Raw genomic sequence first — 17,525 nt, forward strand, 5'->3', positions numbered from 1 at the left:
TGGCCCAATATCACCCCAAAAGCATCCATAGTAGAGTGGGGATATGAATCTGGCTGTCCCAGATCTTAGCCCGACACTCTACAGTGTGCTTAAGTAATATTTTATGTGCAAAAATAGCTTTGGTAAAATATAGAAGTTTGAAAGTGAGGTTGGAAGAAACACAGCTACTTGGATGTGTTAAGGTAATGCTGAAGGGGAGATGAAGAACACCAGGAAAAGGATTATACTAGGGGTTCAATTTAGCTGCTCTCTAGGAAATAATTAATAGTTGTAGATCCTGGATAAGAAGCTAGTCAAAGTTTGATGCCATAAAAATCTCAATGCTGTCGTGATTGCAAGTTCTGTTGTTTTCTGGTTTGAAAAGTACAAGGCTGTCAAACTCATTTGTTAAGGCGGCCAGATCTGACACGAATGGGACTTTTTGGGGTCAGGCCATGTGTGTCATAAAATGTAATGTGAGGCAGCGATATAAACTTTATAAAGGACACAATTAAAGATATTATTTTTTAACTTAAAGTACAAACATGCTTAAAACTCTTGAAATATTTTGTTTAAAATTGAAAGGTGGGGGAATTGTGGGATTTGGCAATGCAGTTTTACAAATAAAACATCAAGAAAAAGCACAAGGATCACAGCAGGAACTTAAATTATAATAAAATTCTCTGACCCTGGAAAAACAATGAAATGGCAGTGCAAGCTTCTCTCCTCCCTCTCCCCCCACCCGGGTCTACTCAGATTGACAATGGCTCTCCAGTGTAATATCCCCCTTTGGCTGTGGATTCCCAGGTTAGAGTACTCACTAGGTCAGATCTATTCAACAGAGACAAGCTGACTCAAAGCATCTACCCTTTCTTTGCAAAGACACAACTCCAGAAAGCATGAGCTTCAGCTGGCTGTAGGAACACTGAAAAATGAAAGTGATCTCCACTCTGTTGAAACACATTGCAGCACAAAGTTGCAAGGGAAACATGGAATAAATTTTCCATTAAGGTCTCTGGGCCCTATCAATCTGGGCACAGAGACCTTAATGGAAAATTCATTCCACTTTTTCCTTGCAGCTTTGCTTCCTGATGCAACCTGCAAAGGCAGGGAACTAACTGAAAGAGCAGGGAACCTTGTCAGTTTAGGAACTTCAAAGGAGAACAGGAGGGGGTAGAAAAGAGCCCTGAGGGTCTGATTAAAGCCCTGAGCAGGCTGGTTCTGGCTCACAGACCAGACATTTGACACCCCTGGTTTAAGAGGTTTGCAAGAAGCATACTTAACTGCACTACTACAGCTCTGTGGCCCCAAAGAGCAGATGGAAATCACTTTAAATATTACACAGCTGTTTAAATGTGGTTATTTTGAAATTCGATGGTCTAACTAGCGAGTTAAACTTTAAACGGGTCCCTTAGAAAGCCAGTATAAATTGGAATAACATTGTTGGGTGATTCATAAGTCATAGCCAAAGTGTAGTGATCTATGCCCAGTCAACAGTATGGTACAATAAATATGAGGTCTTCTTGTTCCTTCTTTTTCAAGTGACTTGCTGAAATTTGAAACTGCTGCTTCAGTGTGTCATCATTTGATGGGATTGCTAGAAGCACACTGCTATTAGTAGTTCAAGGATAAACACAAATGGGCTCATTGAGATATTTTATTTACAGTGTTTTAAGTGTGACACAGTTCAGAAGGAAAGTAGTTGAAGGACAAGAAGTATTTTTATATTGGTTTCACAGGGCTGCTGCCAGGGTTTTCCATAGTGTTTCAGCAGACCAGTAGAAGTACATGATCAGCTCCAAGTTAGTAGTCACCTTTGTTCATATCAAGTGTTTCACCAGTCTGTATTTAAATACAGAATGTGGGCAGATGTGAATCTGGCCTCTTTATTTCAAGTTTCCTTTTAGTATAGTAGATGCTGAGTCTGTTGCTTAGTTGCCCAACTATTTGAGCTGAAGGCTGAAATGATCTTATTATTGGATATTGTTTCCTTTTGTACCCCTAGAAGCTCATTGATTCATGAATCTTGGACAGCAGAAGATCTTTCTTTCTCTTTCTCTCTCTTTCTTTTCTCTCTTTTTTTCTTTCTTTCTTGCTAGAGTGTTCTTAGGATCCTTATCATTGAGCTAAACAGTCAGGGTTTCCTGCGTATGGGGGGACAATTGGTTGAATAAAGGTTTAATATAGTGATTCCTCTGTTAGGGAATCTTTGGGGTATGGAGACTTTTTCAGGACTCCCATTCCCACCGGGTTTGGTAAGGGTGTTCGGAATGGCTGGCAAGAACCCCATACATTGAGAGAGAGAAAAAAAGTTATAACCCATTTATTAAAATTAAAACCATGTTGCAGTTATTGTTAATCATATAACATTCCAGTATGCAGCATTCAGAATTTATTATATTAAACAAATACCCAATTAAAGTGCATTATTTCTTAAAGAATGCATCCTGATTGCTCTGCCCAAAGACCTATGAGGTGTTTGTCCGGAACAACAAGGGGCAAGAATAAAACCACATAATTAATACCTTTTTCCATCCATAGGAGCTAATGTAATTGTCAGCCAGGTCTGTGATGAACCGCTGACGTATCTGATAAAACCCAACCCCTATTATACAGTAAGGCATGAACTTTGATTTAGTCAAAACAATACTATGAGACTCAGACTATTTTGGCATTTCTTCAGGTATATTATCTGTACTGGTGAATCAAGAAGCTCTTAGACAAATACTATGTCACAAGTTTCTAATCTAATGTTTAGGCTTTGAAGCTAGTACCATTGATACTGAAATGGATCACTTGCCTAGAGCCAGCATGGCCAATGGCTGGGGCTGATGGGAGTTGTAGGCAAAAAACATCTGGAGAGCTACCTTTGGCCACCCCTGGTGTACATGAAGGGCCTGTAAGATGAAGCTATTCTGATGGGCTTTTGGTTGAGGTAGTGAGCATCCAATTCCAGCAACTATTCCATCAGTTGGCCTCTCTTGTTGTGACATCATGTTTCAATATGGTACTATCTTAATATTTTATTATCACCATCACTTCTTGGGCCAAAAACTGCTGTATTCTGTGAAATGTGCCTTTCCCGCCTGTGATATACCGTATTTTGTTCTATTGTTTTTGGTTTGCTAATTTTATTGTATTCTAAAATTTAAATTGTAGGGGTTTTTTTATTGTTGTTCAGTTTATGTTGTGACCCACCCTGAGCCCGTTATGGGAAAGTGTGGAATATAAGCTTACTAAATAAATAAAATTTTAAGTCTCCCTAAAATTCCACCAGTTTGAAATTCATGTCTCCTGTATAATGGGGTCCATCCGTCTGTTTCGGTGATGTAATTCTGTGCAGAGGATGGCACTTGGTGGATATCTATAAGGCTGCAGTGTGAGCAGCTAAATACATGTTGGTCAAGAACTGTGTGTTGGACCAGTCCAAAGTAAGAGTCAGAGGTTCAGTCCAAAGGTCAGAGGAAAGAATGTTCAGGGCTTGGAACCAGTGCAGTTCTTCAACAGATGTCGAAGCACTCTAGTCAACCACAAACAATTTGGCAGTCTTGGGGTGATGTTGGGCGCTGGTGTGCACATGCAAGGCATGGATCCAGACATCCCATTCCCGAACCTTCACAGCAGTGTTGGTGACTAACTGTACTTGATATGGACCTTCCCTGTTAGAATCATAGAGTTGGAAGGGACCTCTAGGGTCATCTAGTCCAACCCCTGCACAATACAGGAAACTCACAAACACCTCCCCATAAATTCACAGGATCTTCATTGCTGTCAGATGGCCATCTAGCCTCTGTTTAAAAACCTCCAAGGAAGGAGAGCCCACCACCTCCCAAGGAAGCCTGTTCCACTGAGGAATCGCTCTAATGGTCAGGAAGTTCTTCCTAATGTTGAGCCGGAAACTCTTTTGATTTAATTTCAACCCATTGGTTCTGGTCCTACCTTCCGGGGCCACAGAAAACAATTCCACACCATCCTCTGTATGACAGCCCTTCAAGTACCTGAAGATGGTGATCATATCACCTCTCAGCCGCCTCCTCGCCAGGCTAAACATCCCCAGCTCCTTCAACCTTTCCTCATAGGACTTGGTATCCAGATCCCTCACCATCTTCGTCTCCCTCCTCTGGGCCCGTTTGAGCTTGTCTATATCCTTCTTAAAATGTGGTGCCCAAAACTGAACACAATACTCCAGGAGAGGTGTTACCAGAGCAGAGTAAAGCGATACCATCACATTACATGATCTGGACACTATACTTCTGTTGATACAGCCCAGAATTGCATTTGTCTTTTTAGCCACCGCATCACACTGTTGACTCATGTTTAGCGTATGATCCACCATGACCCCTAGATCCTTTTCGCACATACTACTGCTAAGACAAGTCTCCCCCATCCTATAACCATGCACTGGATTTTTCCTACCTAAATGCAGAACTTTACGTTTATCCCTGTTAAAATTCATTCTATTGGTTTTAGCCCAGTTTTCCAGCCTGTCAAGATCATCCTGTATCCTGTTTCTGTCTTTTTCTGTGTTTGCAACCCCTCCAATTTAGTATCATCGGCAAATTTAATAAGCATTTCCTCTATTCCTTCATCCAAATCATTGATAAGGATGTTGAACAAAACAGGTCCCAGGACAGATCCTTGAGGCACTCCACTTGTCACTCCTCTCCAAGAGGATGAGGAACCATTCACAAGCACTCTTTAGGTGCTATCTGTCAACCAGTTACAGATCCACCTAATGGTAACAGGATCCAAACAACATTTTACCAACTTGTCAACAAGGATAGTATGTGGAACCTTATCAAAGGCCTTACTGAAATCAAGATAAATGACATCTACAGCATTCCCCTGATCCACTTTCTCAAAAAAAGAGATCAGGTTAGTCTGACATGACTAGGAGGCATTCTTCTGGCAATGGATCAGGATCCACACCCTGTCTCCTGGGTGATGCTGTGGCACGCCACATCTGCCAGAACTGCTTGCGCATTCTGCACCTGCTTATGAACAGAATAGAAGAAGAATATAATCAGTGATATAGTCACGATCGTCATATAGAGAGCTTAGACCAGGGGTGTCAAACATATGGCCTGCGGGCCTGATCCATCCTTCAGAGGGCTCTAATCAGGCACTAGCAACTGGCCATCGTCTGCTTCCTTCTCCTTCGTCTCCTTCCTTTGGCCGCCATTTTGTGTCTCTCCCCTGTGATAAGCCAGCCAGCAACGCAGCCTCTCCTTTCTTTCCCTCTTCCCCCTCCCTTTTCCCAAAGGGAGGAAGAGCCTCAGCCAATGAAGGACCTTGGCTCTATAGCTCTGCTGTGTTGATTACGTTTGCCAGGCTCAATCAATCACACTGCAGAACTACTGTGCCAAGCCTCTCTTCCTTCTAGTGGCTGAGGCTCCTCCCTTTCCTCATGTCCTGGGGAAGGAAGAAAAGAGCCAGAGCTTCCTTTGCCTATCCCCACCATCGGGAGAGATACAAAGAAAGCACTTTTAAGACTAGCAACATTTTATTGAAGGTATAAGCTTTTTGCCTTGCTTCAGAGAAAGACCAAGAGTTTTGTAGGGCTGGTTAAGGGTGCAGCTGGGTTCCCCTCCTCTTTCTCACTGTATTCATGTCCTCCAGTCTTTCTCAATAGGAAAGAATGTGAACTATTTAGAAGAGCAATGACAACAAGCCAGGATTAGGCTGAAAGTTTGTGTCCAGCCCAGGTTTACTCAGCAAATTTCCCTTTATTTTTCACATTTTCCTTTAGTTGTGGCTCTTGAACTTCCCACATAGTAGGCTGATACTGACCACTGTACATGGCTAACTCTCTGTTCTTGTACTGCCACATAGGAGTTGTATTATTTTTCTGGGAAAGACTATAATTTTGCAGACAAGCACATAGTCTTCGTCTGTGCCATGGTACTTTCACATGTTCTTGAGCAGCATATGAAGCAACTTATGTTCAAAAGCTCACAATGCTCAGCTGCTTCATGTTTTCCTCTCAGTCTTAAGCTCAAAGCGTTGACCAAGAGATCTCTGAAATGAATGTCAATAAATCAAAAGTAGGTTTGTAATTTACAGATGTGCACACCTGAACAACACCTGAACAGCATATTTAGGAGTGGTACAGCACAGACATCGTCTGCAGTTTTTGATGCAATAATTCATAGCAAGAGGTGACATTTATCAGAGACTGTACCTGGCAGACATACAAACTTTATCCATTTTATGACATGCATGGCCTGACCCAGCAAGGTCTCATGTCAAATCTGGCTCTCATAACAAATGAGTTTGACACCCCTGGCTTAGACGGGCTGGACTACAGGCCACATAAAAGAATGACAAGAACATAGTTTAGAGAGGGTGCAAGTCAATCTCCATCAGGAAATAAAGCTTAGTTTTCCACACTGCAGTACTCCTTCCCTTGTCCTGGGATTTGGACCCTCACATCTTAAGGGGTGACTTAATATGCTTCTACAATGAAGGGTCATATTGATCAAATTGTTGGATTAGGTAGGAAACAGTTGTGTTTTCCCTGGAAATGGATGAAGCCCATATTAGAAATTCTTGAATATAATTGTGCATTAATTGGGGGAAGTGGGAAGCTGGCCAAGCACAGTACTGCTTACTCTGTAGGTTTTCAACAAGTTGAGTAGCTCACATCAGCAGACAATGTCGCTGAGGCCAGGGAAGTATCCTGTATGAAATCTGTCTGATCTGGATGTACTTGGCAATAAGAAAGGAGTTCAGGGAAGGTCATGTGTGTGGATGAATTACCAGCTGATGATTCTGAACAATCTTGTTCTCACTTTCCCCCCTTAAAAACCCACACATCTATGATGAAGATATAATCTCAGCTTCCTTAAAGGATGGGAATGTGCCAGTGGATGGCCACTTAGAAAGGAGCTGTGACTTAGTGGTAGAGCATCTGCTTGGCATGCAGAACCTGATTCAATCCCCCAGTGTCTCCAGGTAAAGGACCACATAGATGATGTGAAAGGTCTTTGCCTGAGACCCTGGAGAGCTGCTGCCAGTTTAACTAAATAATACTGACCTTGATGAATCAGTGGTAGATTTAGAGATTAAATTATAAGGTTTTATCCCAAAGAGAGCTTGTGAATGGTTCCTTATCCTCTTGGAGAGAAGTGACAAGTGGAGTGCCTCAAGGATCTGTCCTGGAACTTGTTTTTTTAAAATATCTTTATAAATTATTTGGATGAAGGAATAGAGGGAATGTGAATTAAATTTGCTGATGATATTAAAGTAGGAGGGGTAGCAAATATAGCAGAAGGTAGAGTCAGGATACAGGATGATCTTGACAAGCTGGCTGGGCTAAAACCAATAAAATGAATTTTAACGGGGATAAATGTAAAGTTCTACATTTTAAGTAGGAAAAATCCAATGCATCATTATAGCATGGGGGAGACTTGCTTGACAGTAGTATGTTCGAAAAGGATCTAGGGATCTTAGTAGACTCTACATTGAACATGAGTCAGCAGTGCAATGCAGTAGCTAAAAAGGCAAATGAAATTTTGGGCTGGATCAAAAGAAGTACAGTGTCTGGATCACGCAAAGTGATGTTATTGCTTTGCTCTGATTAGACCTCACCTAGAGTATTGTGTTTAGTTTGGGGCATTATAATTTAAGAAGGATATAGACAAGCTGGACTGGATCCAGAAGAGAGCAGTGAAGATGGTAAGGCAATGATGTAGAACTCATTTGGTAGAAGGGCCAGATCTGACACACATGGTACTTTGTGGGGCCAGGCCATGTGTATAATAAAATGTAATTCGAGGTAGCAGAGGTATAAACTTTATAAAGGACACAGACAAGGACAATTAAAGATATTGTATTTTTAACTTAAAATAGAAACATGCTTAAAACTTTTTCATTATTTTGTTTAAAATGGAAAGGTGGGGTTTGGCAATGCAGTTTTTAAAACAAAACATCAAGAAAAAGCACAAGGATCACAGTAGAAATTAAAAATATAATAAAATGCTCTGAGCCTGGAAAACCAATGAGATGGCATTGCATGCTTCTCTTACCCCCCCCCCCCGGGGGTCTACTCAGATTGACTGTGTGTTCGCACCTTATTCTCAGGTCCATTCAGCAGAGACAAGTTGGCTCAAAGCATCAACCCTTTATATGCAAGGACACAACTCCAGGAAGCATGAGCTTCAGCTGGCTGTAGGAATGCAGAAAACTGAAACTGATCTCCACTCCATTGAAACATATTGTAGCACAGACAAAGTTGCAAGGAAAACATGGAATGGATTTTCCATTGAGCTCTCTAGGCCCTATCTATCTGGGCAGAGAGACTTAATGGAAAATTCATTCCACTTTTTTCTCGCAACTTTGCTTCCTGCTGCAGCCTGCAAAGGCAGGGAACTAAGCCTCAGAGCTTCAGATAGTGAGAGGAGAAGGGTAGGGGGAGAAAAGAGTCCCATGGACCTGATTAAAGCCCTGGATGGACTGGTTCTGACCCATGGGCCAGATATTTGACATCCCTGTGATAAGAGTTCTGTCCAAGTCCAGTGAGGAAAGGTTGAAGGAGCTAGGTATGTTTAGCTTTGAGAGGAGACGATTGAGAGGTGATATGATCACCATCTTCCAGTACTTGAAGGACTGTCATATGGAGGATGGTGCAGAGTTGTGTTCTGTTGCCCCAGAAAGTTGGATCAGAACCAGTAGATTGAAGTTAAATCAAAAGGGTTTTCAGCTAAACATTAGGAAGAACTTCCTGACAGAGCAGTTCCTCACTGGAACAGGCTTCCTCAGGAGGTGGTGGTCTCTCCTTCCTTGGAGGTTTTCAAACATAGGCTAGATGGCCATCTGACAGCAATACTGATTTTGTAACTTAGACAGATCATGAGAGGGAGGGCAGGAAGGGTTGCATCAGTGCTTAGTTCTTGTGGCCCATTCTTACACACCCAGGGAAATGCTGTTCACCACTTTGGGGTCAGGAAGCAATTTTCTCCAGGCCAATTTGGCCAGGGATTCTGGAGGGTTTTGGGTTTTTTTTGCCATCTTCTAGACATGGAGCAGAGGTCACTGGGGGTGGCATGGGGGAGAATGGTAATTGAGATTTCCTGCATTGTGCAGGGGGTTGGACTAGATGAGCCTAGAGGTGCCTTCCAACTTCATGATTCAAAGATCTGAACCCACTTCTTCAGATGCAATGTAGTGGGTCCTCACTGGGCAGACATTTATATGAGATTATGGGGGAAAACAAACTGGGTCAAAGGGCCATGAAATGCAGGAAGTATAGGGTGAAATGTAACTGTAAAGTTGAAGAAAAATACAAAATCAAATGGCTACTTTTATTTGTTGGTAATATGAAAAATGGCTGTGGAGTCCAGGTTTTAGCAAAATGGTCACTGCCTCTATTGGCTAATCCTGCGCTATACCATTTTGCCCTCATCCATTTAACATTTTCCAGTAAGATATGTTCAATTGTGTATTATGACTTTCTTCATTCTGCATAGGGTAAGCAAGTCTGTCCGTGTACAAAAGAATAAAGCTTACATACACATTTGACACTAAAAGTAGCAATATTCAGAAACCATTGAGGGAACTTTTCAGCCTCCTAAGACATACTGTTGCAAGTTATTGTTCTTAGCAAAAAGCAAAAAACACAGTCTCCACATACTTCAGAGGGAGAGTTCCAGCATGATTTAATCTTATGTTGAGATTGGTATTTGGGATTCCTTAGTTGTTTAAGGTACCAACTATTTTGGTAAACCTTGAACCTTATAAGTCACTTCTGGCAATGACCAACTCTGCAAAACTAGAAAAACAGCCAGTGATGGCTCTTGTGAATGGTCTCTGAACTTTGGATTTTACACAATTACATCTTACTCTTTTCTGCTTGTATTTCATGGTCCTGTTGTTATTTTCCATAACCTCATGGGTAAGTGTCTGCCTAGGGAGAACCCACTATAGTACATCTGAAGAAGTGGTTTCTGGTCTGCAAAAGCTTATACTGTAACCAAATTTTAGTGGTTCATGAGACTCCTTTTTATTTTTTGCTGCAATAAACTGCTTCTATGCTGGATTTACTAGCTATAGTTGTGGTGCTGTTTCTGTAGATTAAGAGACTTTGCCCCATAAAGTTTTATTGTGAATATAATTAAAATAATCAAGTGGTTGATGCTTTCATTTTCAAGACTGTGTTCAGCAGCCTCGTTATAGCATCACCTCCATATTTTTACTTTGTGAAGCTGCAAGTGAAAGATGCATAGTACCTGATTGTTTACAATTTGAGCTAGTGTTAAATTACCACCTCTGCTGAAACAATGAGCTTGATCCAGGATTACTGTAATAGTAATGTGGAAGTTTCCACAAGAAGGTGTTATCTTTCTCTCTCCATCCAAGCAACTCAATAGGTATAAACAAGTACACTCCTTCAGTAGCTACACATTGTGTAGCAAATACCATCACAAACTAAAAGGAAATATGAGCTGTATGTTACTGGCTTGCAAGTTAAGATGTAGTGCAGATTTCAAACTGAAATGCTTTTTCAGGGTACAGTCTGGTGCTTTTCTCTTCAAAGAAATTGTGAACGGTGTATTTCAGTTTATGGTACGGTAGTACACATTTTTTGCTCCTGGCTATAGTTGTCAGTACAAACTGTTAAGTTGCATGGACTGCCTAGATTCAAGCCTTGCCATCTGCACAACTTTTACTTACAATGAACTGTATGAAGTTTAATCAACTGAGGAAAATCTTTATATTTAAATTTTCATACAATGCATAGGAAGCTTTGATCTCAGTTCAGAATAGCCTGTTCTATAAATATTAGTGAAAAATCTATCCCTTCCTAGTTGTTTTTAAACATCCAGATAGCTTTATCTAAGATATCTGATCTTGATGTAGGCTGTCTTCAGTAGAATTACAAAATAATACTGTTACATTTATTCTGAATTTATCAGTAGATTTTATGGGGGAAATTTAAGCATGTCACCTTTCTGACATTTCCTATGTACACTTATCTGGGTGTCTCACTGAACAAAACAACTTCCTTCTGAGTAGACATACATAGGATTGTCCTCTTTGCATCATATTATACTATACTTCACAACTGGGTCAGGTAACACAAAAAATCACCAGGCTTATTGTTTTCTCAGAGTCATGCTTAGCATCTACTAAGTAGAATAGCATCTTAAAATTGAAACGGATGCTTAAAAGTGACTAATCAACACAGTTGCCATGCATGACTGACGGTCTGGCAGGAATGAAACAATGCATGTGTCTATTTTAAAATATGTTGTTGGTTTAATGCAAGAAACCTAGCACCTGTGTTATGAATATATAATTATAGCTTCATTTTTACTCAGGGCTTCTGAGAATTTGTCATAGCAACTTACTGAGCTTTGATCTCAGCAGTAGTTTGAAGTAGGGAGCTTGTTTGTGTGGTGCTGCTGTATTCATGGACTCATTGTGACTGATAACTCATTCTGACTTCAGGCAGTGCACCAGATGATGAGTGGTGGCTTAAAATAACTATTGAAGCTGTGTACGATTTCCTGACTGTACTGGCTGTCAGAGCACGCAATAAGAACAACTGTCTGGATTTCTCCTTTTGCTTGTCTTGTTCCTCTCCAGCAGCTTTTTTTTTAAAAAAAAATACCCATTGTTGATCCTTAGCAGTTAATTCTTATGACTTAGTCTGCATAAATATGCAAAGCACAAGCTGAGGTTCATGAGGGGTGAATTGTGTATATGCTGGGCTCTTTCCGTGGACATGCCCAACACGTCTGGTTTTTTCTCATTGACCTCAAAGACTGGGACCCCATGTCCTACCCATATTACAAAGTACTTGATTTCAAGAGCTTGCAACTTTGGTTCTTTTGATCTTGTCTTCAGAAATATTTTCCTGAATACCTTGAGTTCTTGAGACTTTCTATAAATATGAAGTTGCTAAGAAGGGCAGAATTTTCTTTAGTAGTCAAGCACTAATAATTCCTTATCAAAGATTTCAGGTTTTCACGGCTGGTAACATCATTAGGGTTTGTAGAGTCTTTCGGGATCAAGTGCCGTGTTCTACTGGAGAAAGTTTTCCTTCCAGACGTTTCGTTCCAGACTAATAATTTCGTTCCAGACTAATAATTCCTGTTTGGCATACCATCCTCTTTACCATTCACACTGCAACAGACACTTATTTCTTTTATAGTAATCATAATTTAGAGAGGTATAGTGGAGATCAGTATGCAGCAACCACCTCTCTCCCATCCCCAATGCCCTTTGTATACTTCATTGAATTTAATAGGCTGATTTGTCTAGGACTGAAATGTAAGTTTCCTCCTTATTAGTCTTCTCATTTGAGTCTTTTAAATCAAATGTGAGATTCTGTTGGTAGAATATTTTCTATAGAGGAGCTACTGTAGCCTAATAATGACAAGAGATGCTGAAAGACTGCTTGTGTTAAGGGGTTAGTGCTGATTTGGTGACTGCTGAAATACATGGATTGCCAGGGAAGAGAGGTTTTCTTTATATAGAGAGGGGGAAACAAAACTTGTGAACACTTGATCCAACAAATATGTTGGGTTTTGTATATAATCTAAATTGGTTGCTGTTTCCCACATCAGGATCTTACTTTAGAGAATCTTTGGAAGTGATTTCTCAAATTACAGTTTAGTATTGATCCGAGCCACACTCATGATGGGACAGCTGTAGTGATAATTCAGAAATGAATTTGGCACCTGATTTGCCAGTAAACATACTCAGACACTTCTTTGTGACAGGAATGACCTACAGGTGTGTACACCTATGGTGTGGGAGGTGGACCTCTATAACTGATAGCTTTGGTCTCATTTCCTGTCTTTCTGTAGTGACAGAGTATTGACATTAACTTTAAGCAATTCTATTGTTTCTCCTACCCTCGGTAGAGAATTCTAGCCAGGCTTTGTCACCCTGGAATCAGCTGGTCATGATGGACTGACCTCCTTCCTTCTGGTGTTTGGAAGCTGGTAGTGGCAGACACAATGTTTTTCTTTTTGGAGTTATTCTTTTCTAGCTTTTAAAGAAGAAAATCTCTGGGCAATGGCCTTATGTACTTATTTGAAATCTTGAGTGTTCCTCACTGCTGAAGTTTGCTCTCTTATTTGCTGCTCTGTGTCTTTTCCATTTGGTCAGGGGAAATTTCCCACCTGCTCCTTCTGTTTCAAGTGTAGGTATAGAGATAAGTTATTCAGAGGTACTTTCCCTATCCTTCTGATGATGAATTATGGAGAGTCCCCATAAATTGGTATATCAGACACTTTAAAATGTGTCCATGCACCACACATTCTGTACCCAGAAAAACTGAGCTCTGTAATTTTCATAAATTTCATAGATTGCAAGACATATTATTACTGTAGGCAAACTCTTCAGTGCTTTGCTTTTGCTAGTGAAGTGAAATGGTAGGGAGCTACATAAGGGGCTAAAGCCCCCTCCTGAACTGCTGGGAGTCTCTTTTAGCCACCTCTTTATATTCTGAGGTTTCAGCACTCATTGCCCCTCACAATTTCTTGCTTGCTTTAAAAATAACATAAAAACTGACATACTCAGGAAGCTGATTGCTGCATCTCACACCAACGCAAAATCACAGTGTATGCACAGTTCTAGTGATAATTCAGAAATGAGTTTGGCACCTGATTTGCTGGTAAGCACATTCAAAGCATTCTTTCTGACAGCAATGACCTACAGGTGTGTCGCTCCCATTGATTTGAAATCTCTTTTAAAAGCCAACTTGTTTGTAAAGCCTTTTGCATAGCTCTTTATTCCTCACCCAATACAAAAATTATGCATAAGTTTGTGCTACTGGAATGTCTAAATGCCTACATTCTTTCCTTAAATCTCTAGCTCCTCCTTTCTACCTACTTCTGTTTCCTTTACGACAGATTTTATATTATAAATCCTTCAGGGTAGGGGTGTGACTTCTTGTAGTTTCTGAAGTGTGTACATATTAAAATTACTATGTAAATAATAAACAGTAGTAATACTTGAGTGAATAGGAACTTGCACAGGAAGTAGCTGTAAAATGGGTAATTTTTAGCTTTTTAGATTATGAATTATAAAAGGTCAAGCCATATAGTTTTGTGCCTGACTTTTTCATAATGTTATGAAACAAACACTTCTAATTTGGTACTTCTAAACACTGACAATTACTGTTTCCCAAGGTGTTTATGGGGGAAGGGGTTTATTTCCTAAACTTCTCTTAGTATTTCTGTGGATAGTTATATAGAAACTGCAGAATTCTGATTTTCTTATTATTTCTAGACAGCAGAGATGAGAATGGCAAGACTCAGAGAGCTGATGGTCTTATTGTGAAGAAAATCAAGAAAAAGAAGAAAAAGAAACACAGAGAAGACATGAGGGGGAGACATCTGAAAATGTACAACAAAGAAGTGCAGACTGTGTGTGCTGGTCTTACACGTATCAACAAAGAGATTTTGACCCCGGGGGAGAATGATAACTTGGAAGAGAACAAGGAATCTTTTAGGTATCTCAAAGATGAAGAGCTGTGTCAGTTGAATTTGGGCATGGAAGAATACAGAATACCCCAGGGAGTGCAGTCTCCATTTACTACCCACCAGGAGCATTCTGTTCGCAGCAACTTCTTAAAAACAGGCACTAAATTTAGTAACTTTATTCATGAGGAACATCAGTCAAATGGTGGAGCTCTGGTCCTTCATGCCTACATGGATGAACTCTCATTTTTGTCTCCAGTGGAGATGGAGAGATTTGCAGAAGAGTTTCTTGCTTTGACATTCAGTGAAAATGAGAAAAATGCAGCCTACTATGCTCTAGCTATAGTCCATGGGGCAGCTGCCTACTTGCCAGATTTCTTGGATTACTTTGCTTACAACTTTCCTAACACTCCAGTGAAAATGGAAATCCTTGGCAAGAAGGATATTGAAACAACAACAATCTCAAACTTTCACACTCAGGTAAGAGAGTTGTCTTAAATATGTAAGTTAACATTGAAAGAGATCGCTTAAATAATCCAGGTGTTATGGTAGAAAGATGAGGAGTGTTATGGCAGAAAGCTCAACTAAAGCCGAGACTTTGTCAGTCAGTAACACCTGTTATCTTAAATTGGTTAGTGCATACCTTGCTGGCCTCTGTGGCTGAATCTTGGATACCATCCTAACTACTTTTATATCACACAGCTAGCACTCCTCCATTTCTTTCCCCAATACTCCAAAATAAAATGACATTGCTTGGTATTCCCTCAATGATCCCTGCTTCCTCTCCATTTTAACTGACGTTTTTTATCTTTGGTACTTAACTTTTTTAAAGCTTTGGTTTAACAAGGTACTCATGTGTTGGTTTTAATGGCTTTTAAGATGGTATTTTACTTTGTATATTTTAATTTGTTAGCTGCCTTGGTGTGGCCCTATGGGTGCAGAAAGGCAGGGTAAAAATCATGATGATAATTCTTTCTAGCCTCAAGTGAACTTACCTGATCCTTGTAGAAGTAATCCTCTAGTATGCATAACTTGAATTTTATTTCAGAATTCTCCATAGATAAGAACTGAGTGTCCCAAGAACTGAGTGTCCCAACTCAAATCTGCTGTGTTTATGCACAAGAAAAATCTGTGGAGACTTTCTCAGGGAGCTCCTTCCCTTCTTTCTACATAACTTCTATGTTAAATGATAATAGGCTTTAAACATCTAGAGATAGTTGGACTCTGTTTTGAAAATGTCTATAGTACTCATAACAGGTCTGCTTTATTAAAATTTAAAGCATTTGGAAACATTATACTGTAAATAAGACTGATTAACTTGAGATAAAGAAGGTCCTTCCTGACTAGTGCCTACAAGGATGGCCGCGGGCAGTCTTATTACCATGTACCTCTTCTTCACAATGGTTAGACTTTGTCAAAGAACTTCTGTTTTTGTACAAATGTTTGAAGGTCTTAGAATTTTTGAATGATCTAGATTGCAAATGCTTGTATGAACATGTTCCAGGTAAACATCTATATTTCAAATTCTGAATATGTCCCCAGAATATTGATTTTTTAAAAAAATCTACACGTGGGTGTTTTTTTTGTAGACCGGGGTGAGCCCCAGGATTTGTTTAAAAAAGCAAAAATTTAAAAAGGTGCATGTGTAAAAAAAGTGAAAACCAAAAAAGGTTGGGGGGAATGCCTCCCGACAGAGAACCTTGACATATCTTATGAGATCTATTAGCAATTAGCATTGCCTAGCAACCAAGGCACTGAAGCCTGGGCCTAGGCAACTCTAGCTGGATATAAGGTTGGGATAGGGTTGTCACCTTCAGGTTAAGAAATTCCTAGAGATTTTGGGGGTGGAGCCAGGGCGGGAAAGGATCTCTCCACAGTATAATGCCATCAAGTCTGCCCTCCAAAACAGCTATTTTTGCCAGGGGAACTCATCTTTGTTATCTGGATAACAGTTGTAATTCCAGGAGATCTCCAGGCCCTGCCTAGAGGCTTGCAGTAGAAAAGACTGGGAAGAGTAAATAAAGGGCTGGGGCAAAGAAAACCCTAGGAAGAAAGAGGTGGGGGGAAAAGAGAGAGTGGAGGGGAGACAGGAGAGCCAGTTTGGTGTAGTGGTTAAGTGTGCGGACTCTTATCTGGGAGAACCGGGTTTGATTCCCCACTCCTCCACTTGCACCTGCTAGCATGGCCTTGGGTCAGCCATAGCTCTGGCAGAGGTTGTCCTTGAAAGGGCAGCTGCTGTGAGAGCCCTCTCCAGCCCCACCCACCTCACAGGGTGTCTGTTGTGGGGGAGAAAGGTAAAGGAGATTGTGAGCCGCTCTGAGACTCTTCGGGGTGGAGGGCAGGATATAAATCCAATATCTTCTTCTAAGGTGCTTAACTTTGGCTGGCTTGTGCCCAAGGTTTTTCAATTTTGTATTGGGATTCAAAGGTTTTCCTTCAAGAGAAGGAGTTCCCCCCCTGAACCCCCCCCCCCAGTCCTGTCTCTAAGTGGGAGCATTTGGGGGAGCTTTGTGGACTGGAATAGAAGAAGAGAATGAGTGAAATTTCCTTTCTACTAGTGATGGAAATGACTTTCATTAGTGGGAAATGAATTGTGCATTCAGTGCATTGTTATAATGATACAGTGTCTGCAAAAACATGTTCTGGTTGAATGTCACAGAAGTTTGCCTTGTATCTGTGCTTCTGATGTTAGTCTTCTTGTAAGGCTTGGGGGAGGGAGACAAAATAATGGGAGGGGGGACAATTCTTTCTTACTTTTCTTCTGAGGACTCTTTCAATTTTTCCCAATGGAAAATATGAGGAAAAATGGGAGGGGGAACAACCAGCCACATTTATTAATTTTGCAATTAGTGAAATGTGCTATAACAATATGGAACACTTTACAGGTCTCTCTAGTTTTAATATTGAGTATATTTGCAATTGTAGAGGACTTTAAAACATAATCATCATAACAACGTCTCTTTGTCAACTCTCTCCATCCTATGCATAATTATAGAAACCTCTGTTGTGTCCCCCCCCCTTACTCATCTCTTTTCCAGACTGAAAACCCTCAAACTCTTTGGCCTTTCCTCATACGGAATGTGTTCCAACCCCCTGATAGTCTTGGTTGCCCTC

At 40.6% G+C, this 17,525-nt stretch overlaps 1 protein-coding gene across 1 annotated transcript in view; it reads left to right on the forward strand.

Moving 5' to 3' along the window:
• Positions 1-17,525, forward strand: part of RSBN1 (round spermatid basic protein 1) — a 60,491-nt gene that overhangs the window by 5,479 nt on the left and 37,487 nt on the right. Inside the window, exon 2 of the mRNA XM_060231206.1 lies at positions 14,221-14,891. Coding sequence (XP_060087189.1) covers positions 14,221-14,891 — 671 coding nt within the window. The remainder of the gene's footprint in view (positions 1-14,220; positions 14,892-17,525) is intronic.

The sequence above is a fragment of the Heteronotia binoei genome, chromosome 2, assembly GCF_032191835.1.
Source record: "Heteronotia binoei isolate CCM8104 ecotype False Entrance Well chromosome 2, APGP_CSIRO_Hbin_v1, whole genome shotgun sequence".
NCBI classification, from domain to species: Eukaryota; Metazoa; Chordata; class Lepidosauria; order Squamata; family Gekkonidae; genus Heteronotia; species Heteronotia binoei.